Source organism: Mustelus asterias, chromosome 31 (genome assembly GCF_964213995.1).
Source record: "Mustelus asterias chromosome 31, sMusAst1.hap1.1, whole genome shotgun sequence".
NCBI lineage: Eukaryota > Metazoa > Chordata > Chondrichthyes > Carcharhiniformes > Triakidae > Mustelus > Mustelus asterias.
In genome coordinates, this window is record NC_135831.1 from 7,746,680 (window position 1) to 7,771,942 (window position 25,263).

Here is a 25,263-nt window from a genome sequence, read left to right on the forward strand (position 1 = left end):
GAGATCGGTATCACTATGCACAACCCAAACAACCTGGACTACCCGGCAACGATGACCAATCTCCGATCAGGTCAGGAGCTACCCCTTGTGTTGCAAGTCTCTGATGCGCCACCCTCTGTAAACTGCAGCGTAATCCAAAACCCGGGTCGTGATGAAAAGAGAGAGACGCGTCACTGAAGCTTTCCATTCAGCCCCTCAAGCAGCCTTGAGGCCCTGAATCTCCTGCTCCAAGCTCCTATGTTTCTTCCTTCGGGGTGGCACAGTGGGTTAGCACTGCTGCCTCTCCGCTCCAGGGACCTGGGTTCGATTCCCGGCTTGGGTCACTGTCTGTCTGTGTGGAGTTTGCACATTCTCCCCGTGTCTGCATGGGTTTCCTCCGGGTGCTCCGGTTCCTCCCACAGTCCAAAGATGTGTAGGTTAGGTGGATTGGCCATTCCAAATTGCCCCTCAGTGTCCAAAGATGGGCAGGTTAGGTGGATTGGCCATGCTAAATTGCCCTTTAGTGTCTAAAGATGTGCAGGTTAGGTGGATTGGCCATGCTAAATTGCCCCTTAGTGTCCAAAGATGTGTCGGTTAGGTGGATTGGCCATGCTAAATTGCCCCTCAGTGTCCAAAGATCCGCGGGTTAGGTGGATTGGCCATGCTAAACTGCCCCTTCATGTCAGGGGGACTAACGGGGTAAATACGTGGGGGTTACAGGGATAGGGCCTGGGTGGGATTGTTGTGGGTGCAGACTCGATGGGTCAAATGGCCTCCTCCTGCACTGTAGGGATTCTGTGTAACTCCCAAGGGGGGAATCGCTGAAGATGTCTGGAGATGCTCAGTTGAGTTTGGTCCAGAACTGCTCTGTTCAGTGTTTTAAATCCCTGAGCTCAGTGTTACAGAGCAGAGAGACAGTGGTGTCTGTACACACAGTATATACTACGCAGAGAGGCAGTGGTGTCTGTACACACAGTATATACTACGCAGAGAGACAGTGGTGTCTGTACACACAGTATATACTACGCAGAGAGACAGTGGTGTCTGTACACACAGTATATACTACGCAGAGAGACAGTGGTGTCTGTACACACAGTATATACTACGCAGAGAGGCAGTGGTGTCTGTACACACAGTATATACTACGCAGAGAGACAGTGGTGTCTGTACACACAGTATATACTCCGCAGAGAGACAGTGGTGTCTGTACACACAGTATATACTACGCAGAGAGACAGTGGTGTCTGTACACACAGTATATACTACGCAGAGAGACAGTGGTGTCTGTACACACAGTATATACTACGCAGAGAGACAGTGGTGTCTGTACACACAGTATATACTACGCAGAGAGACAGTGGTGTCTGTACACACAGTATATACTACGCAGAGAGACAGTGGTGTCTGTACACACAGTATATACTACGCAGAGAGACAGCGTTTTTATTCATTCATGGTACATGGGCGTCGCTGGCTGGGTCCAGCATTTATTGCCCATACCTAGTTGCCCCTTGGAGGGCAGTTGAGAGTCAACCACATTGGCTGTGGCTCTGGAGTCACATGTAGGCCAGACCGGGTAAGGACGGCAGATTTCCTTCCCTAAAGGAACCAGATGGGTTTTTCCGACAATCAGTAGATTCTTAATCCCAGATATTTTTTTATTGAATTCGGATTCCACCAACTGTCGTGGCGGGATTCGAACCCGGGTCCCCCCAGACCGTTAGCTGAGTTTCTGGATTAGTAGTCCAGCGATAATACCACTAGGCCGTCGCCCTGCTCACAGTGTTAGAGAGCAGGGGGGCAGCAGACAGATAGGGACACAGTGTGTGATTGATTCTGCGGCCCCATGTTTGACCCTGTCTCTGTCACAGGGACGATTATGATGAGCGGCTGTGGAATTCTGACCAACGGGAAGGGGACACGGCGGGAATACTGTGAGTTCAGCCTGGACGAGCTGCAGGTAATGGTCATGGAGAGGGGATGGGGGGGGGATCCCGGTGATTGGGGGGGGGGGTATGAATCCCGGAGGGTGGGGGAGTACCCCGGTAATGAAGGTGGCGGGGGGGGGGGATCCTGGTGATGGGGGGGAGGTGGGGGAATCCTGGTGATGAGGGGGGGCGGGAATCGTGCTGATGGAGGAGGGGGGGGGGTGGAATCGTGGTGATGGAGGGGAGGTGGGGGAATCCCGGTGATGGAGGGGAGGGGGGGGAATCCTGGGGAGGGGGGGAATCCCGGTGATGGAGGGGAGGGGGGGGGGAATCCCGGTGATGGAGGGGAGGTGGGGGAATCCCGGTGATGGAGGGGAGGTGGGGGAATCCTGGGGAGGGGGGGAATCCCGGTGATGGAGGGGAGGGGGGGGAATCCTGGGGAGGGGGGGGAATCCCGGTGATGGAGGGGAGGTGGGGGAATCCCGGTGATGGAGGGGAGGCGGGGGAATCCTGGGGAGGGGGGGGAATCCCGGTGATGGGGGGAGGGGGGAATCCCGGTGATGGGGGGAGGGGGGAATCCCGGTGATGGGGGGAGGGGGGAATCCCGGTGATGGGGGGAGGGGGGGGAATCCCGGTGATGGAGGGGAGGTGGGGGAATCCTGGGGAGGGGGGAATCCTGGTGATGGAGGTTGGGTGGAGGGGGAATCCTGGTGATGAGGGGGGCGGGAATCGTGCTGATGGAGGAGGGGGGGTGGAATCGCGGTGATGGAGGTATTGGAAGAGGGGGGAGGAGTTAACAGTCAACCACATTGCTGTGGCTCTGGGGTCCCATGTAGGCCAGACCGGGTAAGGACGGCAGATTTCCTTCCCTAAAGGACATTTGTGAACCAGATGGGTTTTCCTGACAATCGACGATAGTTTCGTGGTCATCCAGATTTCTTTCTTAGTTGGATTCAGATATCACCATCAACCTTGATGGGATTTGAATCCAGCTCCCCAGATCAATGCCATGGCACTCTGGGTTACTCGTCCAGTGACAATACCATTGCCTCCCTAATGGAGGGGTAACTATAGAGGACAGCAGTGGTGGGGGGGTGGGGGGGGGGGAGAGGAGGACAGGCGACACAGGAGGGGAGAATGGAAGGAGACGGAGGTGTGGCGGGGAGTACCGGACTAGTCAAGATAAGAAGGTTAATAAATCTAATGGAGGATCCAGGAGAAACTTCTTTACCTGGAGAGTGGGGGAGAATGTGGGACTCGCTCCCACGGGGAGTGGGGGAGAATGTGGGACTCGCTCCCACGGGGAGTGGGGGAGAATGTGGGACTCGCTCCCACGGGGAGAGTGGGGGAGAATGTGGGACTCGCTCCCACGGGGAGAGTGGGGGAGAATGTGGGACTCGCTCCCACGGGGAGAGTGGGGGAGAATGTGGGACTCGCTCCCACGGGGAGTGGGGGAGAATGTGGGACTCGCTCCCATGGGGGGGAGAGTGTGGGACTTGCTCCCACGGGGAGTGGGGAGAATGTGGGACTCGCTCCCACGGGGAGTGGGGAGAATGTGGGACTCGCTCCCACGGGGAGTGGGGAGAATGTGGGACTCGCTCCCACGGGGAGTGGGGAGAATGTGGGACTCGCTCCCACGGGGAGTGGGGAGAATGTGGGACTCGCTCCCACGGGGAGTGGGGAGAATGTGGGACTCGCTCCCACGGGGAGTGGGGAGAATGTGGGACTCGCTCCCACGGGGAGTGGGGAGAATGTGGGACTCGCTCCCACGGGGAGTGGGGAGAATGTGGGACTCGCTCCCACGGGGAGTGGGGAGAATGTGGGACTCGCTCCCACGGGGAGTGGGGAGAATGTGGGACTCGCTCCCACGGGGAGTGGGGAGAATGTGGGACTCGCTCCCACGGGGAGTGGGGAGAATGTGGGACTCGCTCCCACGGGGAGTGGGGAGAATGTGGGACTCGCTCCCACGGGGAGTGGGGAGAATGTGGGACTCGCTCCCACGGGGAGTGGGGAGAATGTGGGACTCGCTCCCACGGGGAGTGGGGGAGAATGTGGGACTCACTTCCGTGGGGAGAATGTGGGACTCGCTCCCATGGGGAGTGGGGGAGAATGTGGGACTCGCTCCCATGGAGAGAGTGGGGGAGAATGTGGGACTCGCTCCCACGGGGAGTGGGGAGAATGTGGGACTCGCTCCCACGGGGAGTGGGGAGAATGTGGGACTCGCTCCCACGGGGAGTGGGGAGAATGTGGGACTCGCTCCCACGGGGAGTGGGGAGAATGTGGGACTCGCTCCCACGGGGAGTGGGGGAGAATGTGGGACTCACTTCCATGGGGAGAATGTGGGACTCGCTCCCATGGGGAGTGGGGGAGAATGTGGGACTCGCTCCCATGGAGAGAGTGGGGGAGAATGTGGGACTCGCTCCCACGGGGAGTGGGGAGAATGTGGGACTCGCTCCCACGGGGAGTGGGGAGAATGTGGGACTCGCTCCCACGGGGAGTGGGGGAGAATGTGGGACTCACTTCCGTGGGGAGAATGTGGGACTCGCTCCCATGGGGAGTGGGGGAGAATGTGGGACTCGCTCCCATGGAGAGAGTGGGGGAGAATGTGGGACTCGCTCCCACGGGGAGTGGGGGAGAATGTGGGACTCGCTCCCATGGGGAAAGTTGGGGGAGAATGTGGGACTCGCTCCCACAGGGAGTGGGGAGAATGTGGAACTCGCTCCCACGGGGAGTGGGGAGAATGTGGGACTCGCTCCCACGGGGAGTGGGGAGAATGTGGGACTCGCTCCCACGGGGAGTGGGGAGAATGTGGGACTCGCTCCCACGGGGAGTGGGGAGAATGTGGGACTCGCTCCCACGGGGAGTGGGGGAGAATGTGGGACTGGCTCCCACAGGGAGTGGGGGAGAATGTGGGACTGGCTCCCACAGGGAGTGGGGGAGACTGTGGGACTCGCTCCCACGGAGAGTGGGGGAGACTGTGGGGCTCGCTCCCACGGGGAGTGGGGGAGATTGTGGGACTCGCTCCCACGGGGAGTGGGGGAGAATGTGGGACTCGCTCCCACGGGGAGTGGGGGAGAATGTGGGGCTCGCTCCCACGGGGAGTGGGGGAGAATGTGGGACTCGCTCTCACGGGGGGTTCTCGAGGTGAATTCCCATTATTTATCACCCCCAGAGCAGAAACTTCTCTTAAATGGTCAATGTCTTATTCTGATCCTCTCAGCATCCACGCTGTCAACTCTCCTCAGAATCTCCTATCCCTTGGTAAGATTACCCCTCGTTCTTCTAATTGAGTGTGTAGATAGATATATATGATACAGCCTGGCCAACTGGCCTGTCTCTGTGCCAGTTTGTTCCCAGTGATGGAAATTTGCCTCCTGGAGCCAGGGAAATGAGCACCTCAGTTGTCTGGGTCAGAGACCAAAGTGATGAACCAGGTCGATCGTCTGCTGTGTCTTTGCCGATCGTGCAGGTTGGGGACGGGAGTTGTGCTGGCGGGGCAGGCGCTCCACAGCGGGGTACAGCGTAGGAGGTTAAATCGACTGAGGTTCCTGATGTCACTGGGTAAGATGGGTTTAGAGGGATATGGGCCAAACGTGGGCAATTGGGGCGAGCTTAGTGGTTACTAAAAAGGGGCGGCATGGACAAGTTGGGCCGAAGGGCCTTTTTCCATGCTATGAACCTCTATGACTCTAAAAAGATATCGAGAATGTCGGACTCGCTGTCATAATGTCATAAGACTGTGTTTTATGTATATCTATCTACACACTCAAGAGTTTAGAAGAATGTGAGATAATAGCACAAGATGAGAGATTCTGAGGGGATAAGAATATGACATCAAAGTACAGAGAAGGTTCACCAGGTTGATACTGGAGATGAGGGGTGTAGCTTATGAGGAGAGATTGAGTAGATTGGGTCTGTACTCGGAGTTTAGAAGGCTGAGGGGTGATCTTATAGAGACATATAGGATAATGAAGGGGCTGGATAGGGTAGAGGTAGAGAGATTCTTTCCACTTAGAAAGGAAACCAGAACTAGAGGGCACACCTCAAAATAAGTGGGGGCCGGTTCAGAACAGAGTTGAGGGGGACTCCTTCTCTCAGAGGGTAGTGAATCTCTGGAATTCTCTGCCCCCTGAAGTGGTGGAGGCTACCTCGTTGAATATGTTTAAATCACGGATAGATGGATTCCTGATCGGTAAGGGAATTAAGGGATATGGGGAGCGGGCGGGTAAGTGGAACTGATTCGCTTCAGATCAGCCATGATCTTGTTGAATGGCAGGGCAGGCTCGAGGGGCTAGATGGCCTACTCCTGCTCCTATTTCTTATGTTCTTAAAGTGCTTGCAATTCTGGTCACCCTATTATAGAAAGGATATTATTAAACTGGAAAGAGTGCAGGAAAGATTTACTGGGATGCTACCGGGACTTGATGGTTTGAGTTATAAGGAGAGGTTGGATAGACTAGGACTTTTTTTCCTGGAGTGTAGGAGGCTGAGGGGTGATCTTATAGAAGTCTATAAAATAATGAGGCGTATAGATCAGCTAGATAGTCAATATCTTTTCCCAAAGGTAGGGGAGTCTAAAACTAGAGGGCATTGGTTTAAGGTGAGAGGGGAGAGATACAAAAGTGTCCAGAGGGGCAATTTTTTCACACAGAGGGTGGTGAGTGTCTGGATCAAGGTGCCAGAGGCAGTAGTAGAGGGGATACAATTTTGTCTTTTAAAAAGCATTTAGACAGTTACATGGCTTCAGATGTGTATAGAGGGATATGGGCCAAACGCGGGCAATTGGGATTAGCTTAGTGGTAAAAACTGGGCGGCATGGACAAGTTGGGCCGAATGGCCTGTTTCCATGCTGTAAACCGCTATGACGAACACTCACCAGCTCGAGGCTCTTGCTGTTTCTAGTTCCATATTGACAATTTGGTATTGTTTCCGACCCTTCCCCCGTCTCCTTCCATGTCCCCCAAATGAAAGTTGATTGGCGAAGGAACAGGTTGCAGGAAGGGTTGCTGTCTTGGATGTGTGGTGAGGGGTCACAGAGGTTTACAGCATGGAAACAGGCCCTTCGGCCCAACTTGTCCATGCCGTCCGGTATGTGACGCTTGTGCAGCAAGCCACTCAGCGGCTGACAGCTTCGGGAGGTGAGGGGGCTGGGGGAAATCTTCCTCTGGGCTTCAAGGAGGAGCTTGCAGCGTGCTTGAACCTTGCTTTTCCTGTGCTTCCCAGGAAGGGGATCACATCGGATTGATGAGGAAGTCGAGCGGCGCTCTGCACTTCTACATAAATGGCATCGACCAAGGTAAGACCCTCTCTGCTGCTGCTGAACCTGAGGTTAGTTTAGCCGCCTTGCCCTTTGTGAAAGAGGTGAATGTCTAAATTGGGCCGAGGAGCAGACAGATTGTTACACAGCTTTTAATTTAATCCAAGCATTCCTGTTTAATGAGACAAACAAGGACAGTAATTCAATTATTTCTTTATTTAACACTTGTAGTACCAATTCAAACATAAACCGTTGCAACTCATTAACTCTTTATTGAACTTTAACTCTAACTGAGCAACTTTAACTAAACATCAACTTTGACTACATAACTGAAAATAGATACCACCGAGTTTAGGAAAACCTTGGCCAAGAAATATCCTCGATGTAGAATCTATCATCTTCTTCTCTGAAGTTTCCTTCAGGGTACAGGTCTTGTTGCGATGGCTGTTCTCTTGGAGTTATTGCTGCCGAACAAAGAACTCGCATGTCTTTTATCCACAATTCTCCACTCGCTTCCGGAAGATTCTCTATCGTCCAGCCAACTGTGTCACCGGAAACTGATCACATGGCTCGAACATCCAGTGAAACTACTTTTGAACGCAGCCACGATGACGCTTAGTTCATTTTACATGTCCCGTACATAGCAGCCGTAAATTGGAGCCATGCTATCTCAGTTAATGTAGACAACTTCCCTGATCTGACCAACGCAGGAAAGCTTCAGGTCACAGCTCCCAGACCAGAGCCTCTTTACGACCTACATCTGGTTTTAATCTATAAACTGACCAAAATTCCCAGCATGCTTGGCTCTCAGCCAGAACAGCCATTTTAAAAGCCACTATTGCCGTTATTGTAGCTAAATTATTGTTGCAGCCGTTCTTTCTCCCCTCCACACAGACAAATCACCGAAAATAGCAGCACAGGTTAATGCGGCCATTTCAGGAACCCAAACCAAGAGGGATAGAAGAATACATTGAAAATAGAAGCAAGAGTAGGCCATTCGACCCTTTGAGCCTGCTCCGCCATTCATTATGATCATGTCTGATCATCGAATTCAATATCCTGATCCCCTTTCCTCTATACCTCTTGATCCCATTAGCCCCAAGAGCCATTTAGAATCATAGAATCCCTACAGTGCAGAATTGTCTCTTAGCAACTTGAATTACGTAGGTAACAGAGTTCAAAGTTACCTTTCCCCACGATCTCTCATTACGTAGGTCATGGAGTTCAAAAGTTCTCGTTCTCACTAAGCACGTCTTATCAGTAGAAATTGAATTGCTCCATTCACGTTAGTGTCTGGGAACTTGTAAAAACTGTGCTCTGTGGCTGTATAGTTTTTAAAGAATGTGGTTCCCCACATGTGGAGGGGCTGCATGGTGGCACAGTGTTTGGCGCTGCTGCCTCACAGCGCCAGGGACCTGGATTCGATTCTCAGCTTCGGGTCACTGTCTGTGTGGAGTCTGCATGTTCTCCCCGTGTCTGCGTGGGTTTCCTCCGGGTGCTCCGGTTTCCTCCCACAGTCCAAAGATGTGTAGATTAGGTGGATTGGCCATGCAAAATTGCTCCTTAGCATCCAAAGATGTGCAGGTTAGGTGGATTGGCCATGCTAAATTGCCCCTTAGCATCCAAAGATGTGCGGGTTAGGTGGATTGGCCATGCTAAATTGCCCCTTAGCATCCAAAGATGTGCGGGTTAGGCGGATTGGCCATGCTAAATTGTCCCTTATTGACCAAAGATGTGCAGGTTAGGTGGATTGGCCATGTTAAATTGTCCCTTAGTGTCCAAAGATGTGTAGGTTAGGGGGATTGGCTATGTTAAATTGCCCCTTAGCATCCAAAGATGTGCGGGTTAGGTGGATTGGCCATGCTAAATTGCCCCTTAGCATCCAAAGATGTGCAGGTTAGGTGGATTGGCAATGCTAAATTGCCCCTTAGTGTCCAAAGATGTGCAGGTTAGGGGGATTGGCCATGCTAAATTACCCCTTAGTGTCCAAAGATGTGTAGGTTAGGTGGATTGGCCATGCTAAATTACCCCTTAGTGTCCAAAGATGTGTAGGTTAGGTGGATTGGCCATGCTAAATTACCCCTTAGTGTCCAAAGATGTGCGGGTTAGGGGGATTGGCCATGGTAAATTGTCCCTTATTGACCAAAGATGTGCGGGTTAGGGGGATTGGCCATGCTAAATTGCCCCTTCGTGTCGGGGGACTAGCTAGGGTAAATGCCAGGGGTTATGGGGATAGGGCCTATGTGGGATTGTGATCGGTACAGACTCGATGGGCCAAATGGCCTCCTTCTGCATCAGAGGATTCTATGATTCTACAAATATTATCTCACTTAGCTTCCATCCCATTACACCTTGGGATAGTCTGTATTTGGCCAAGGTATACAAAAATATTCCAAAAATGCATATTTAAAATCTCTTAACAGTGGTGATATGTGTTTGTACATGACTGTCCCTCTGTAATTCCAGGTACTTCATAATTGTACTGCACTATATTCATTTCTAAATTAATCTATCCCGAATAATTAGTCTTTTAGTACCAGGTTATCATAATTTCCTCCAACACCACCTAACCTGCACATCTTTGGGCACTAAGGGACAATTTAGCACGGCCAATCCACCTAACCTGCACATCTTTGGGCACTAGGGGGCAATTTAGCATGGCCAATCCACCTCACCTGCACATCTTTGGGCACTAAGGGACAATTTAGCATGGCCAATCCACCTAACCTACACATCTTTGTGCGCTAAGGGGCAATTTAGCATGGCCAATCCACCTAACCTGCACATCTTTGGACACTAAGGGACAATTTAGCATGGCCAATCCACCTAACCTGCAGATCTTTGGACACTAAGGGGCAATTTAGCATGGCCAATCCACCTAACTAGCTTCGGGAACACCCGGAGAACTCTGCGCAGTCACCCGAGGCTGGAATAGAACCTATCTATAAAAGATAGAACTGAAAAGTCGAGAAGTTATAGCAAACTTGCCCTGAACCTTTGCTGAACCCACACGTGCAATATTGTGTGTGGAGAGGGTGAAGAAAGATTTACAAGGATGATAGCAAAGCTGCTGGGTCACACCCAGTTAAACTGATGAGAGGTGACTGAATGGAGGTCTTAAAGATTCTGAAAGGTTTATTTATAGGGCAGACAGAGAGAGAATGCGATAGCAAAATACCGTGGATGCTGGAATTCTGCAATAAAGACAGGAAGTGCTGGAAAATCTCAGCACCACTGCCGGCACCTGGGAGAGAGAAACGGAGTTAGTGTTTCGGGTGCGTATAACTCTTCTTCAAAGATAGAGAGGGAATGCTCAGAGAGGTGCTTCCACTTGTCAGAGAGACCAGATAATCGCCAATGAATCCAATGGGAATTAAGGAGAAACTTCTTTACCCAGAGAGTGGGGGAGAATGTGGGACTCGCTCCCGGGGAGAATGTGGGACTCGCTCCCACGGGGAGTGGGGGAGAATGTGGAACTCGCTCCCACGGGGGAGTGGGGAGAATGTGGGACTCACTCCCACGGGGGAGTGGGGAGAATGTGGGACTCACTCCCGCGGGGAGTGGGGGAGAATGTGGGACTCGCTCCCACGGGGGAGTGGGGAGAATGTGGGACTCGCTCCCACGGGGGAGTGGGGAGAATGTGGGACTCGCTCCCACGGGGAGTGGGGGAGAATGTGGGACTCGCTCCCACGGGGAGTGGGGGAGAATGTGGGACTCGCTCCCGCGGGGAGTGGGGGAGAATGTGGGACTCGCTCCCGCGGGGAGTGGGGGAGAATGTGGGACTCGCTCCCACGGGGAGTGGGGGAGAATGTGGGACTCGCTCCCACGGGGAGTGGGGGAGAATGTGGGACTCGCTCCTACGGGGAGTGGGGGAGAATGTGGGACTCGCTCCCGCGGGGAGTGGGGGAGAATGTGGGACTCGCTCCCACGGGGAGTGGGGGAGAATGTGGGACTGGCTCCCACGGGGGAGAATGTGGGACTGGCTCCCACGGGGGAGAATGTGGGACTGGCTCCCACGGGGGAGTGGGGGAGAATGTGGGACTCACTCCCACGGGGAGTGGGGGAGAATGCGGGACTCGCTCCCACGGGGAGTGGGGGAGAATGTGGGACTCGCTCCCATGGGGGAGAATGTGGGACTCGCTCCCACGGGTAATGGGGGAGAATGTGGGACTCGCTCCCACGGGGAGTGGGGGAGAATGTGGGACTCGCTCCCATGGGGGAGAATGTGGGACTTGCTCCCACGGGGAGTGGGGGAGAATGCAGGACTCGTTCCCACGGGGAGAGTGGGGGAGAATGTGGGACTCGCTCCCACAGGGAGAGTGGGGGAGAATGTGGGACTGGCTCCCACGGGGAGAGTGGGGGAGAATGTGGGACTCGCTCCCACGGGGAGAGTGGGGGAGAATGTGGGACTCGCTCCCACGGGGAGAGTGGGGGAGAATGTGGGACTCGCTCCCACGGGGAGAGTGGGGGAGAATGTGGGACTCGCTCCCACGGGGAGAGTGGGGGAGAATGTGGGACTCGCTCCCACGGGGAGAATATGGGACTCGCTCCCACGGAGAGTGGGGAGAATGTGAAATGGAGAAATACTCATTACATTTAAAAAAAATACTCGACATGCTGTAACCTACTGGGGTCTGGGCTCAGAGTGGGAATGGTGTTTGAAACTGGATGACTCTTCAGCTGGTGCTCACACAGCGAAACAAAGTGCCTCCTGTCCTGCACACTTTCTCTGTTTCCAAATGGTGATGGTGAGATTCATTTACATCCACCTGTAAGGACTCAGATACCTCGGTTTAGTGCCATCTGTAACGGGACCTCTGAGCAAGCGTTGCTTACTGTGACACCTGAGTGTGCCTTCCAGGTTGGGGTGGGGCTTCAACCTGCAATGTTCAGGCTTGCAACCTCTCCACTATCACTGACTCCAACCTGGTACCTAACATGGGTAGTCCACCCAATCAGGCTGCGATGCACCCCTCACAGAATCACAACACTTCCCTCCCCCAGGAAACAAATGGAAAAGAAGTTAGTGCAAGAGTTTAAAGTGACACTCCGGAGTGTCCGACAATCTCAGACGGAGGCCACCCAGCCCATCGTGCTTGCGGGCAGCTCTTTACCCCCGTTGCCCTGAAAATCGTGTCCGTCCGTACACATCCCGAAACAGAGGGGGCCTTGCAACAGCAGCATAGCTGCAAAAGAGATCCCAGTGCTTGCCGACATAACGTTCTCTCATCCTTGAGGGGGGGTTTAAACCCTCAAACTCCTGACTTGGAAGGAAGACTGGGATCACTTAGCCACGCTGATTGTGATCAGCAAGATCCTGTTTGGTATTTAAAGGCTGAACCTCATATGCACAGTGGCACAGTGGTTAGCTCTGCTGCCTCACGGCACCAGGGATCCAGGTTCGATTCCCAGCCTCCGGTGACTGTGTGGAGTTTGCATGTTGTCCCCGTATCTGTGTGCGTGACTACCAGGTGCTCCAGCTTCCTCCCACAGTCCAAAGATGAGCAGGTTATGTGGATTGGCCGTGCTAAATTGCCCCTTAGTGTCCAAAGATGTGTGGGTTAGGTGGATTGGCCGTGCTAAATTGCCCCTTAGTGTCCAAACATGAGCAGGTTAGGTGGATTGGCCATGCTAAATTGCCACTTAGTGTCCAAAGATGTGCAGGTTAGGTGGATTGGCCATGCTAAATTGCCTCCGAGTGTCCAAAGATGTGCAGGTTAGGTGGATTGGCCATGCTAAATTGTCCCTTAGTGTCCAAACATGAGCAGGTTAGGTGGATTGGCCATGCTAAATTGCCCCTTAGTGTCCAAAGATGTGTGGGTTAGGTGGATTGGCCGTGCTAAATTGCCCCTTAGTGTCCAAACATGAGCAGGTTAGGTGGATTGGCCGTGCTAAATTGCCCCTTAGTGTCCAAACATGAGCAGGTTAGGTGGATTGGCCATGCTAAATTGCCCCTTCGTGTCCAAAGATGTGTGGGTTAGGTGGATTGGCCGTGCTAAATTGCCCCTTAGTGTCCAAAGATGTGTGGGTTAGGTGGATTGGCCGTGCTAAATTGCCCCTTAGTGTCCAAAGATGTGTGGGTTAGGTGGATTGGCCATGGTAAATTGCCCCTTAGTGTCCAAAGATGTGCAGGTTAGGTGGATTGGCCATTCTAAATTGACCCTTAGTGTCAGGGGGATTAGTGGGATAAATACATGGGATTACGGGGATAGGGCCTGGGTGGGATTGTTGTCGTTGCAGGCTCGATGGGCCGAATGGCCTCCTCCTGCACTGTAGGGATTCTACGATTCTATTCTCTAACCTCTCTCACATTTCAGTCACCAAGTCAAGAATCAAGCATCTGATCGGGTGCAGCTTCCTCTTGGAATCCGCTTTCAAACTCGGCTTAATTTCGGTGCCACCTCTCAAATGACCAAATTTCACAGCTTGGGCGTGATGGCAATCAAACTCGCCAATCTTTGGTTTGCCAAGCTGGCACCATGACCCCCACCCATCTGCCGTGCCCGTCAAGTAACACTTCAGACACAAGCGTTTGACCGCGTCGCTGGGCATGGTGTTGCCCTCCCTCCCAGGGTATGCAAAGATTCACTCCGCTCTCTGTCTCTCGCTCTCCCCTCTGCCTCGCCCCCCCCCCCCCCCCCCCCCCCCCCATGCCCCTCCCTCAATCTCTCTCTCCCTCTCTCTCCTCTCTCTCAGGTGTGGCTGCCACCCAGACGCTGCCGACAGTCTACGGGGTGGTGGACCTCTACGGCATGGCAGTGAAGGTCACCATTGTCCACAACCACAACCACTCCGACCGGCTGCGCCGCAACAACGCCATCATGCGGGCTCTGTCGCCGGACGTGGGCCGGCGGGTTTTTGACTCCGGCGTCACCGAGTTGGAACGGCTGCTCTTCCATCCGAACTGTGGGCAGAAGGCAGCAATCGTGAGTGACGGACGGACAGCACTGAGGCCCCAGTAAGGAAGCAAGATGATTCTCATACGCTGTACCTGTCCTGGGAGTGTTTGATGGGGACAGTGTAGAGGGAGCTTTACTCTGTATCTAACCCCGTGCTGTACCTGCCCTGGGAGTGTTTGATGGGGACAGTGTAGAGGGAGCTTTACTCTGTATCTAACCCCGTGCTGTCCCTGTCCTGGGAGTGTTTGATGGGGACAGTGTAGAGGGAGCTTTACTCTGTATCTAACCCCGTGCTGTACCTGTCCTGGAAGTGTTTGATGGGGACAGTGTAGAGGGAGCTTTACTCTGTATCTAACCCCGTGCTGTACCTGTCCTGGGAGTGTTTGATGGGGACAGTGTAGAGGGAGCTTTACTCTGTATCTAACCCCGTGCTGTACCTGTCCTGGGAGTGTTTGATGGGGGACAGTGTAGAGGGAGCTTTACTCTGTATCTAACCCTGTGCTGTACCTGTCCTGGGAGTGTTTGATGGGGGACAGTGTAGAGGGAGCTTTACTCTGTATCGAACCCTGTGCTGTACGTGTCCTGGGAGTGTTTGATGTGGACAGTGTAAAGGGAGCTTTACTCTGTATCTAACCCCGTGCTGCACCAGTCCTGGGAGTGTTTGATTGGCTCAGTGTAGAGGGAGCTTTACACTGTATCTAACCCTGTGCTGTACCTGTCCTGCGAGTGTTTGATGGGGACAGTGTAGAGGGAGCTTTACTCTGTATCTAACCCCGTGCTGTCCCTGTCCTGGGAGTGTTTGATGGGGGACAGTGTAGAGGGAGCTTTACTCTGTATCTAACCCTGTGCTGTACCTGTCCTGGGAGTGTTTGATGGGGGACAGTGTAGAGGGAGCTTTACTCTGTATCTAACCCCGTGCTTTCCTGTCCTGGGAGCTTTCCACTCCACTGAGGCAGAAGGTGTTTAATTCTTTGGGTCAGTTGTTTTACTCAGTAAGAGTTTTAACAACACCAGGTTAAAGTCCAACGGGTTTATTTGGTAGCAAATACCATTAGCTTTCGGAGCGCTGCTCCTTCGTCAGATGGAGTGGAAACCTGCAGAATACCACCTGGTCTTGTTAAAACTCTTACTGTGTTTACTCCAGTCCAACGCCGGCATCTCCACATCAGTAGTTTTAGTCAGTGTGTGTGGAAAGCCATTACACTGGTTATAGCGAACTCCGAGCACGCATTTTATTCACCTTGATGGTTTTACACTGGGTAGATCTTCCACGCAATATTTGTTTTCCCATGCCTGTTTTACTCCAAGCTTTTGGAGTGTTTTCTGTTTCTCTTATTCACCCTCCTGAGGTCGCCAGAGAATCTTTCCCACACACCCTTGCCTCTCTGAACCCAAACGTCAAGGTTTCTATTCCCCGCCCAGAGACTCAGATACAAAATCTATGCAGAAACTCTGTTGAAGCGATGGAGATCTGCTCTGTCGACCTTCAAATTTCCAGGTCACCTGACCTGTTCCCCCCCCCCCCGATGCCGATGCTATAGTTAAGAAAGCCCCACCAACGCCTCTACTTCCTCAGGAGGCGAATGAAATTTGGCGTATCTGTTCCAATTCTCGCCAACTTTTACAGATGCACCATAGAAAGCATTCTTTCAGGTTGTATCACAGCTTGGTCTGGGGCTCCTGCTCTGCCCAAGACCACAAGAAACTACAAAGGGTCATGAACGTAGCCCAATCCATCACGCAAACTAATCTCCCATCCATTGACTCTGTCTACACTTCCCGCTGCCTCGGGGAAAAGCAGCCGGCATAATCAAGGACCCCACACACCCCGGACATTCCCTCTTCCACCTTCTTCCATCAGGAAAAAGATACAAAAGTCTGAGGTCACGCACCAACTGACTCAAGAACAGCTTCTTCCCTGCTGCCGTCAGACTTTTGAATGGACCTACCTCGCATTAAGTTGATCTTTCTCTACACCCTAGCTATGACTATAACACTACATTCTGCACTCTCTCCTTTCCTTCTCTATGAACGGTATGCTTTGTCTGTTTTGCTACTAATACATGTGGCAATAATAAATCCAATCAAATTGAGACAAAGTCCTTGTCTTCTCTCTCAGGTGGTCTATTTACAGACGTACAGGGGGGTTCTCCATCCTGTCCTGGGTCAAAATTCATCCCTCAACCAACGTGACTTTAAAAGCTGCAGCTAATGCAACCATGTTGCAGTTTGTGGGATCTTGCTTTGTGTTTTTTGGCCACCACATTTCCTCCTTTAGTTGGGCGGCACGGTGGCACAGTGATCAGCACTGTTGCCTCTCAGCGCCAGGGACCTGGATTCAATTCCCGGTTGGGTCACTGTCTGTGCCGAGTCTTCATGTTTTCCCCATGTCTGCGTGGGTTTCCTCCGGGTGCTCCAGAGTTCCTCCCACAGTCCAAAGATGTGCAGGCTAGGTGGGTTAGCCGTGCTAAATTCTCCCTCCGTGTTACCCGAACAGGTGCCGGAGTGTGGCGACTGGGGGATTTTCACAGTAACTTCATCGCGGTGTTAATGTAAGCCTTACTTGTGACACTAATCAATAAACTTTAAAAGATCCCAGGCCACTGTACTCAAGAATGTGTACTTATGACACAACCCCAAGATGTGTAGGTTAGGTGGATTAGCAAGGTCGCTATGTGGGTTGGGGTGCGATGCTCTGTTGGTGTAGATGGGCCGAATGGCCTGCTTCTGCATTGTTGGGATTCTGCGTTCTATGATTACACCCGCACTTCATGAAGTGTTCTGGGAAATCCTGCAAGGCACAATGTAAACGCAAGTACTTTCCTCCCCTTCACATTTTTCCCCCAGTGTTCAGGTGTTTGTGTTTGAGTCGTGTTCGCGGACGTGACGATCTTGTCTTTCTCCCCCTGCAGTGCCACAGATGACTTCAACCATGGAGTGGTGCTGAGCAACCGCTCCCTCCGCAGCAATGAAATCTTTCAAGTCCGCATCGACAAGATGGTGGACAAGTGGGCCGGTTCCATAGAAATTGGCGTGACCACCCACAATCCCGCTTACCTCCAGTTGCCATCGACCATGACCAATCTGCGTTCCGGTGCGTTTTTCTCCTGGGCCCCAAAAACCTTTTTGTTTTTTTTTGCTTTGTTGGCTCTCCCTTACTCGCTCGCTCTCCCTACTCCACCCTCTCCACCCCACACTCCACACCCTCCTGCCCTCACTCGCTTCACTTGTGTTCTCTCTCTGGCATTGGCCGCGCTAAATTCTCCCTCCGTGTTACCCGAACAGGCGCCCGGAGTGTGGCGACCAGGAGATTTTCGCAGTAACTTCATTGCAGTGTTAATGTAAGCAGACTTGTGGCACTAATACATTATTCATTATTCTGAGACTATGTCCTCTTGTCCTCGACTCTCCCATGAGGGGAAACATTCTCTCAGCATTTACCCTGTCAGAATCCTGTATGTTTCAAAGGGATCACCTCTCATTCTTCTAAATTCTAATGAGTCGAACAAAGAAAATTACAGCACAGGAACAGGCCCTTCGGCCCTCCAAGCCTGCACCGACCATGCTGCCCGACTGAACTAAAACCCCCTACCCTTCCAGGGACCGTATCCCTCTATTCCTCTATGGGGCGGCACGGTAGCACAGTGGTTAGCATTGCTGCTTCACAGCTCCAGGGTCCCAGGTTCGATTCCCGGCTCGGGTCACTGCCTGTGTGGAGTTTGCACATTCTCCTCGTGTCTGCGTGGGTTTCCTCCGGGTGCTCCGGTTTCCTCCCACAGTCCAAAGATGTGCAGGTTAGGTTGATTGGCCAGGTTAGAAATTGCCCCTTAGAGTCCTGGGATGCGTAGGTTAGAGGGATTAGCGGGTAGATATGTGGGGGTAGGGCCTGGGTGGGATTGTGGTCGGTGCAGACTCGATGGGCCGAATGGCCTCCTTCCGCACTGTAGGGTTTCTATGATTTCTATTCCCATCCTATTCATGTATTTGTCCAGACACCCCTTAAAAGTTCACTATCGTATCTGCTTCCACTACCTCCCCCAGCAGCGAGTTCCAGGCACCCACCACCCTCTGTGTAAAAAAAAAACTTCTCTCGTACATCTCCTTTAAGCATTGTCCCTCGCACCTTAAACCTGTGCCCCCTAGTCATTGACTCTTCCACCCTGGGGAAAAAGCTTCTGACGATCCACTCTGTCCATGCCACTCATAATCTTGTAGACTTCTATCAGGTCGCCCCTCAAGCTCCGTCGTTCCAGTGAGAACAAACCAAGTTTCTCCAACCTCTCCTCCTAGCTAATGTCCTCCATACCAGGCAACACCCTGGTAAATCTTTTCTGTACCCTCTCCAAAGCCTCCATATCCTGGAAGAAGGTATAACTGGGGTTATCAGTAAGTTTGCGGACGACACGAAAATGGCTGGACTTGCAGATAGTGAGGAACATTGTCAGAGGCTACAGAAGGATATAGATAGGCTGGAAATTTGGGCAAAGAAATGGCAGATGGAGTTCAATCCAGATAAATGCGAAGTGATGCATTTTGGTAGAACTAACGTAGGGGGGAGCTATACGATAAATGGCAGAACCATAAAGGATGTAGATACGCAGAGGGACCTGGGTGTGCAAGTCCACAGATCCTTGAAGGTGACGTCACAGGTGGAGAAGGTAGTGAATAAGGCATATGGCATGCTTGCCTTTATAGGACGGGGCATAGAGTATAAAAGTTGGGGTCTGGTGTTGCAGATGTATAGGACGTTGGTTCGGCCGCATTTGGAATACTGCGCCCAGTTCTGGTCCCCACACTACCTGAAGGACGTGGAGGCTTTAGAGAGAGTGCAGAGGAAGTTTACCAGGATGTTGCCTGGTATGGAAGGGCTTAGTTATGAGGAGAGATTGGGTAAACTGGGGTTGTTCTCACTGGAAAGACGGAGGATGAGGGGTTACCTAATAGAGGTGTATAAAATTATGAAAGGCATAGATAGGGTGAACGGTGGGAAGCTTTTCCCCAGGTCGGTGGTGACGTTCACGAGGGGTCATAGGTCCATGGTGAGGGGCGGGGGGAGGTTTAACACGGATATCAGAAGGATGTATTTTACACAGAGGGTGGTGGGGGCCTGGAATGCGCTGCCGGGCAAGGTGGTGGAGGCGGACACACTGGGAACGTTTAAGACTTATCGAGATAGCCACATGAACGGAGTGGGAATGGAGGGATACAAAAGAATGGTCTAGTTTGGACCAGGGAGCGGCGTGGGCTTGGAGGGCCGAAGGGCCTGTTCCTGTGTTGTATTGTTCTTTGTATCCTTCTGGTAGTGCGGTGACCAGAATTGAACACTATATATTCCAAGTTCGGACACTTTATTCCAAGTAGAGTCCCAACCTGTTTACCCTTTGCTTCATAAGACAATCCCTCCATAACCAGGGATCATCCTAGTGAACCTTCTCCGTACTGTCTCCAATCTCTCCTTAAAGAAGAGGACCAAAACTGCTCTCAGTGCTCCAGTTGTGGTCTCGCCCGTACCTTGTACAGTTGCAGCAAGACTTCCCGACTCTTATACTCCAACCCCGTTGAAATAAGGGCCAACGTTCCATTAGTCTTCCTGATTACCTGCTGCACCTATATGCTCACTTTCTGTTTTTCTCATGGTGAAAGCCATGGTAAATGATGTCTTATTTACCCTCACTCTTGACATTGCTGGAGAATCTTTCCCATCCACCCTTGCCTCTGAACCCGAACGTCAAGGCTTCCATTCCCCACCCAGAGGCTCAGATACAAAATCTACGCCGAAACTCTGTGTGGTAGCGATGGAGTGCTACAAAAGACTTTTTTTTTTCCTTTATTCATTCATGGGACACGGGCGTCGCTGGCTGACCAGCATTTATTGCCCATCCCTAGTTGCCCGAGGACAGTTGAAAGTCAACTAGGATCCACTGGGTTCACAAGGTTCAGTAGGATGATCCCTGGTATGGAGAGATTGTCTTCTGAGGAAAGGTCAAACAGGTTGGGATCCGTTTAGAAGAATAAGACGTGATCTCATTGAAACATATCGAATTCTGAAGGGGCTTGACATGGTAAATGCTGGGAGAATGTTCTGGAGTTTCCTCCGGGTGCTCTGGCTTCCTCCCACAGTCCAAAGTTGTGCAGGTTAGGTTGATTGGCCGTGCTAAATTGACCCTAGTGTCAGGAGGATTAGCAGGGTAAATGGGTGGGGTCATGGGGATAGGGCCTGGGTGGGATTGTGGTCAGTAAAAAACTCGATGGGCCGAATGGCCTCCTTCTGTATTATTGGGATTCTATGATTCAGGACAGCAGATTTCCTTCCGTAGTGTCACAAGTAAGGCTTACATTAACACTGCAATGAAGTTACTGTGAAAATCCCCTAGTCGCCACACTCTGACGCCTGTTCGGGTAACACAGAGAGAATTTAGCATAGCCAACCCACCTAGCCTGCTCATCTTTGGACTGTGGGAGGAAACTGGAGCATTTAGCATGGTCAATGCACCTAACCAGCACGTCTTCCAGACTGTGGGAAGAAACCGGAGCACCCGGAGGAAACCCACGCAGACGTGAGGGGAAATGTGCAGACTCCGCACAGATGGTGACCCGAGCCGGGAATCGAACCTGCAGTGCTAACCACTGTGCTGCCCATTAGTGCGCGCATTAGTGATGGGTTCTTCCGACAATTGGCAATGGGTCATCAGCAGATTCTTAATTCCAGATAGTTTTTATTGTATTCAAATTCCACCATCTGCCGTGGCGGGGATTCGAACCCGGGTCCCCCCCAGAACATTAGCTGAGTTTCTGGATTAATAAATCGAGCAATAATACCACAGGCCATCGCCTCCCCTGACGTTCTATCGGCCATGGTATGAGAACAGGTTGATGTTTGGAATTCATAGAAACCCTACAGTACAGAAAGAGGCCATTTGGCCCATCGAGTCTGCACCGACCACAATCCCACCCAGGCCCTACCCCCATATCCCTACATATTTTACCCACTAATCCCTCTAATCTACGCATCCCAGGACACTAAGGGGCAATTTTAGCATGGCCAATCAACCTAACCCGCACATCTTTGGACTGTGGGAGGAAACCGGAGCACCCGGAGGAAACCCACGCAGACACGAGGAGAATGTGCAAACTCCACACAGACAGTGACCCAAGCTGGGAATCGAACCCAGGTCCCTGGAGCTGTGAAGCAGCAGTGCTAACCACTGTGCTATCGTGCCGCCCTAATTTAACCCCCTATGTCGGCACGGTGGCACAGTGGTTAGCACTGCTGCCTCACAGCACCAGGGACCCGGGTTCGATTCCTGGCTCGGGTCACTGTCTGTGTGGAGTCTGCACGTTCTCCCCTCGTGTCTGCGTGGGTTTCCTACGGGTGCTCCGGTTTCCTCCCACAGTTCGAAAGATGTGCGGGTTGGGTGGATTGGCCATGCTAAATTGTCCCTTATTGTCCAAAGATGTGTGGGTTAGATGGATTGGCCATGCTAAATTGTCCCTTAGTGTCCAAAGATGTGCAGGTTAGGTGGATTGGCCATGCTAAATTGTCCCTTAGTGTCCAAAGATGTGCAGGTTAGGTGGATTGGCCGTGCTAAATTGCCCCTTAGTGTCCAAAGATGTGTGGGTTAGGTGGATTGGCCATGCTAAATTGTCCCTTATTGTCCAAAGATGTGTGGGTTAGATGGATTGGCCATGCTAAATTGCCTTAGTGTCCAAAGATGTGTGGGTTAGATGGATTGGCCATGCTAAATTGTCCCTTATTGTCCAAAGATGTGCAGGTTAGGTGGATTGGCCATGCTAAATTGTCCCTTAGTGTCCAAAGATGTGCAGGTTCGGTGAATTGGCTATGTAAATTGCTCCTTAGTGTCCAAAGATGTGTAGGTTAGGTGGATTGGCCATGCTAAATTGTCCCTTAATGTCCAAAGATGTGCAGGTTAGGTGGATTGGCCATGCTAAATTGTCCCTTAGTGTCAGGGGGACTAGCTAGGATAAATGCATGGAGTTATGGGGATAGGGCCTGGGTGGGATGGTGGTCAGTGCACACTCGATGGGCCGAATGGCCTCCTGTCCTGTAGGGATTCTGTGATGGCCGAGGAAGAAGCAAATACGTTATATTGTCGACGCAAGCTTTTGTCACGAGTGGTCCCTTGTGGCTGGTCTGAACGGAAAAGGTGAAAGTTAAAATGAAAGTGCTGGAAATAACCCTGCAGCATCGGTGGGGAAAGAGTTAACCGTTAATCACTGACGGTGGAACCTTATCCTTTCCAGGTACTTGGATGATGACTGGGAATGGAGTGATGCATAACGGGACCACGATTCTCGATGAGTATGGCCACAACCTCGATCGATTAAAGGTTAGGTCTTTTCAATTTTGACAGTTGTTGTTGATGGTTAAGCTGAGGGGGGGTGGGGGGATGCAGGAGCGGGGCAGTGGGCGTGAGGTGGAGGTAGAACATCTCTTTGCTTGTCAGTGGATCTCGATGACGGAACATCCGAGCCACGGTTTGATGAGTCGCACTGTCATCCCACACCGACAGATGGTCGCCGTTTCTCACTCCACTGCAGAGGCTCGACTGCAGAATTCCGGGCGGCCGCTCCCAGAGCCAGTGCTGAGAGAGTGCCGCAGGTTCAGCCTGGGAAACGCAGGCCCTGTCTCGTACGTCGGGTAACACAGCACGGCGGTACCGTGGTTAGCGCTGCTGCCTCACAGCTCCAGGGACCCGGGTTCGATTCTCGGCTTGGGTCACTGTCTGTGCGGAGTTTGCACGTTCTCCCCCCGTGTCACCATGGGTTTCCTCCGGGTGCTCCGGTTTCCTCCCACAGTCTGAAAGACGTGCTGGTTAGGGTGCATTGGCCGTGCTAAATTCTCCCTCAGTGTTACCCGAACAGGCACCGGAGTGTGGCGACTAAGGGATTTTCACAGTAACTTCATTGCAGTGTTAATGTACGCCTACTTGTGACACTAATAAATAAACTTTATGCTTAGATGGCTCTTAAAGTGCAGCACTCCCTCAATGCTGCAGTCGGAGCATCAGCTAAGATTATAGAGTCATAGAGGTTTACAGCATGGAAACAGGCCCTTCGGCCCAACTTGCCCATGCCGCCTTTTTTTTTAAACCCCTAAGCTAGTCCCAATTGCCCGCGTTTGGCCCATATCCCTCTATACCCATCTTACCCATGTAACTGTCTAAATGCTTTTTAAAAGACAAAATTGGACCCGCCTCTACTACTACCTCTGGCAGCTCGCTCCAGACACTCACCACCCTCTGAGAGAAAGAATTGCCCCTCTGGACCCTTTTGTATCTCTCCCCTTGAACTATGCCCTCTAGTTTTAGACTCCCCTACCTTTGGGAAAAGATATTGACTATCTAGCTGATCTGTGCCCCTCATTATTTTAAAGACCTCTATAAGATCACCCCTCAGCCTTCTACGCTCCAGAGAAAAAAGTCCCAGTCTATCCAGCCTCTCCTTATAACTCAATCCATCAAGTCCCGGTAGCATGCTAGTAAATCTCTTCAGCACTCTTTCTAGTTTAATAATATCCTTTCTACAATCGGGTGACCAGAACTGCACACAGTATTCCAAGTGTGGCCTTAGCAATGTCTTGTACAACTTCAACAAGACGTCCCAACTCTTGCCAGGTCTGAACCCAGGACCTCCTGAGCGCCACCAACAATTCCTTATGAATCCTCACAGTCTGAGGATTGGGGGTAGACCATTTAGGACGGAGGTGAGGAGACATTTCTTCACCCGGTGAGCCTGTGGAATTCATCACCACAGGAAGTAGTCGATGCCAAAACATTGAATGTATTCGAGAGGCAGCTGGATATAGCACTTGGGGCGAATGGGGTCAAAGGTTGTGGGGGGGAAAGCAGGATTAGGCTATTGAGTTGGATGATCAGCCATGATGGGCGGCACGGTAGCACAGTGGTTAGCACTGCTGCTTCACAGCTCCAGGGTCCCGGGTTCGATTCCCGGCTCGGGTCACTGTCTGTGTGGAGTTTGCACATTCTCCTCGTGTCTGCGTGGGTTTCCTCCGGGTGCTCCGGTTTCCTCCCACAGTCCAAAGATGTGCGGGTTAGGTTGATTGGCCAGGTTAAAAATTGCCCCTTAGAGTCCTGGGATGCATAGGTTAGAGGGATTAGCGGGTAAATATGTGGGGTGGGATTGTGGTCGGTGCAGACTCGATGGGCCGAATGGCCTCCTTCTGCACTGTAGGGTTTCTATGATTTCTATGATGAATGGCGGAGCAGGCTCGAAGGGCCAAATGGCCTCCTCCTATCTTCTGTGTTTCTATGATGGACCTTCAATGCTGTAGCTTTTCCTCCCATGCTTCACGGAAGAGAAAGAAATGTCTTTGATGAACTCCAGGTCTTGCTTTGCAGCCACTGAATGACTGTCCAGTTTGGTCAATCTCGAGATGTAGGGTAGAATATTGGAGAGGTGACTGGAAGCTAGGTTGGCAAGATAGATACTGTATTTCTGGCCATTAATCCCTGCTATTTTCCCAAGTCCTGGGTACCCGGTGCGGAGGGGAGGGGGTGCGGAAGGCAGAGGACCTCCTCGTGAGCCTGCTCCTGAAGCTGGCCAAACTTGCCATAACCAGAGCTCTGGCGAAGGGGCACCCAGACTCTCAAAGTTGGCTCTAATTCTCTCTCCACAGAAGCTGTCAGACCTGCTGAGATCTTCCAGCATTTTGTGTTTGTCATAAACAGGTTCAGTAAGAAGCCTCACAACCGGCTCGGGGTCGCTGTCTGTGCGGAGTCTGCACGTTCTCCCCGTGCCTGCGTGGGTTTCCTCCGGGTGCCCCGGTTTCCTCCCACAGTCTGAAGGACGCGCTGGTTGGGTGCATTGGCCGTGCTAAATTCTCCCTCAGTGTACCCGAACAGGCGCCGGAGTGTGGCGGTTAGGGGATTTTCACAGTAACTTCATTGTTGTGTTAACGTAAACCCACTTGTGACACTAATAAATAAACTTAAACTGAAGTCTCTACCCACTGCAGTGCAGAGCCAAACCTGTCTCGTACTCTATAATCTGCCAAATGTAAGCTTCAAATCTTTGGCTTTGCTGTTGTTTGGGCTATATGATTCTCAGACAAAGCAGTGTAGTTACTTCTTTAAGGAACTGCTGCAAGTTCAGTGGAACTATTTTGCTCCTCGGCTATTGGTATCATTGTGTAAGGTGTGTAGTTTGACTACTCCATTAC

At 52.0% G+C, this 25,263-nt stretch overlaps 1 protein-coding gene across 1 annotated transcript in view; it reads left to right on the top strand.

Annotated features, from left to right (window-relative positions):
* Positions 1 to 6: 6 nt before the first annotated feature.
* Positions 7 to 25,263, top strand: part of neurl4 (neuralized E3 ubiquitin protein ligase 4) — a 114,533-nt gene continuing 89,276 nt past the window's right edge. Inside the window, exons 1-6 of the mRNA XM_078200784.1 lie at positions 7 to 70; positions 1,851 to 1,939; positions 7,131 to 7,203; positions 13,861 to 14,122; positions 16,976 to 17,157; positions 22,326 to 22,411. Of these exons, the coding sequence (XP_078056910.1) occupies positions 16 to 70; positions 1,851 to 1,939; positions 7,131 to 7,203; positions 13,861 to 14,122; positions 16,976 to 17,157; positions 22,326 to 22,411 (747 nt within the window). The 5' untranslated portion in view covers positions 7 to 15. The remainder of the gene's footprint in view (positions 71 to 1,850; positions 1,940 to 7,130; positions 7,204 to 13,860; positions 14,123 to 16,975; positions 17,158 to 22,325; positions 22,412 to 25,263) is intronic.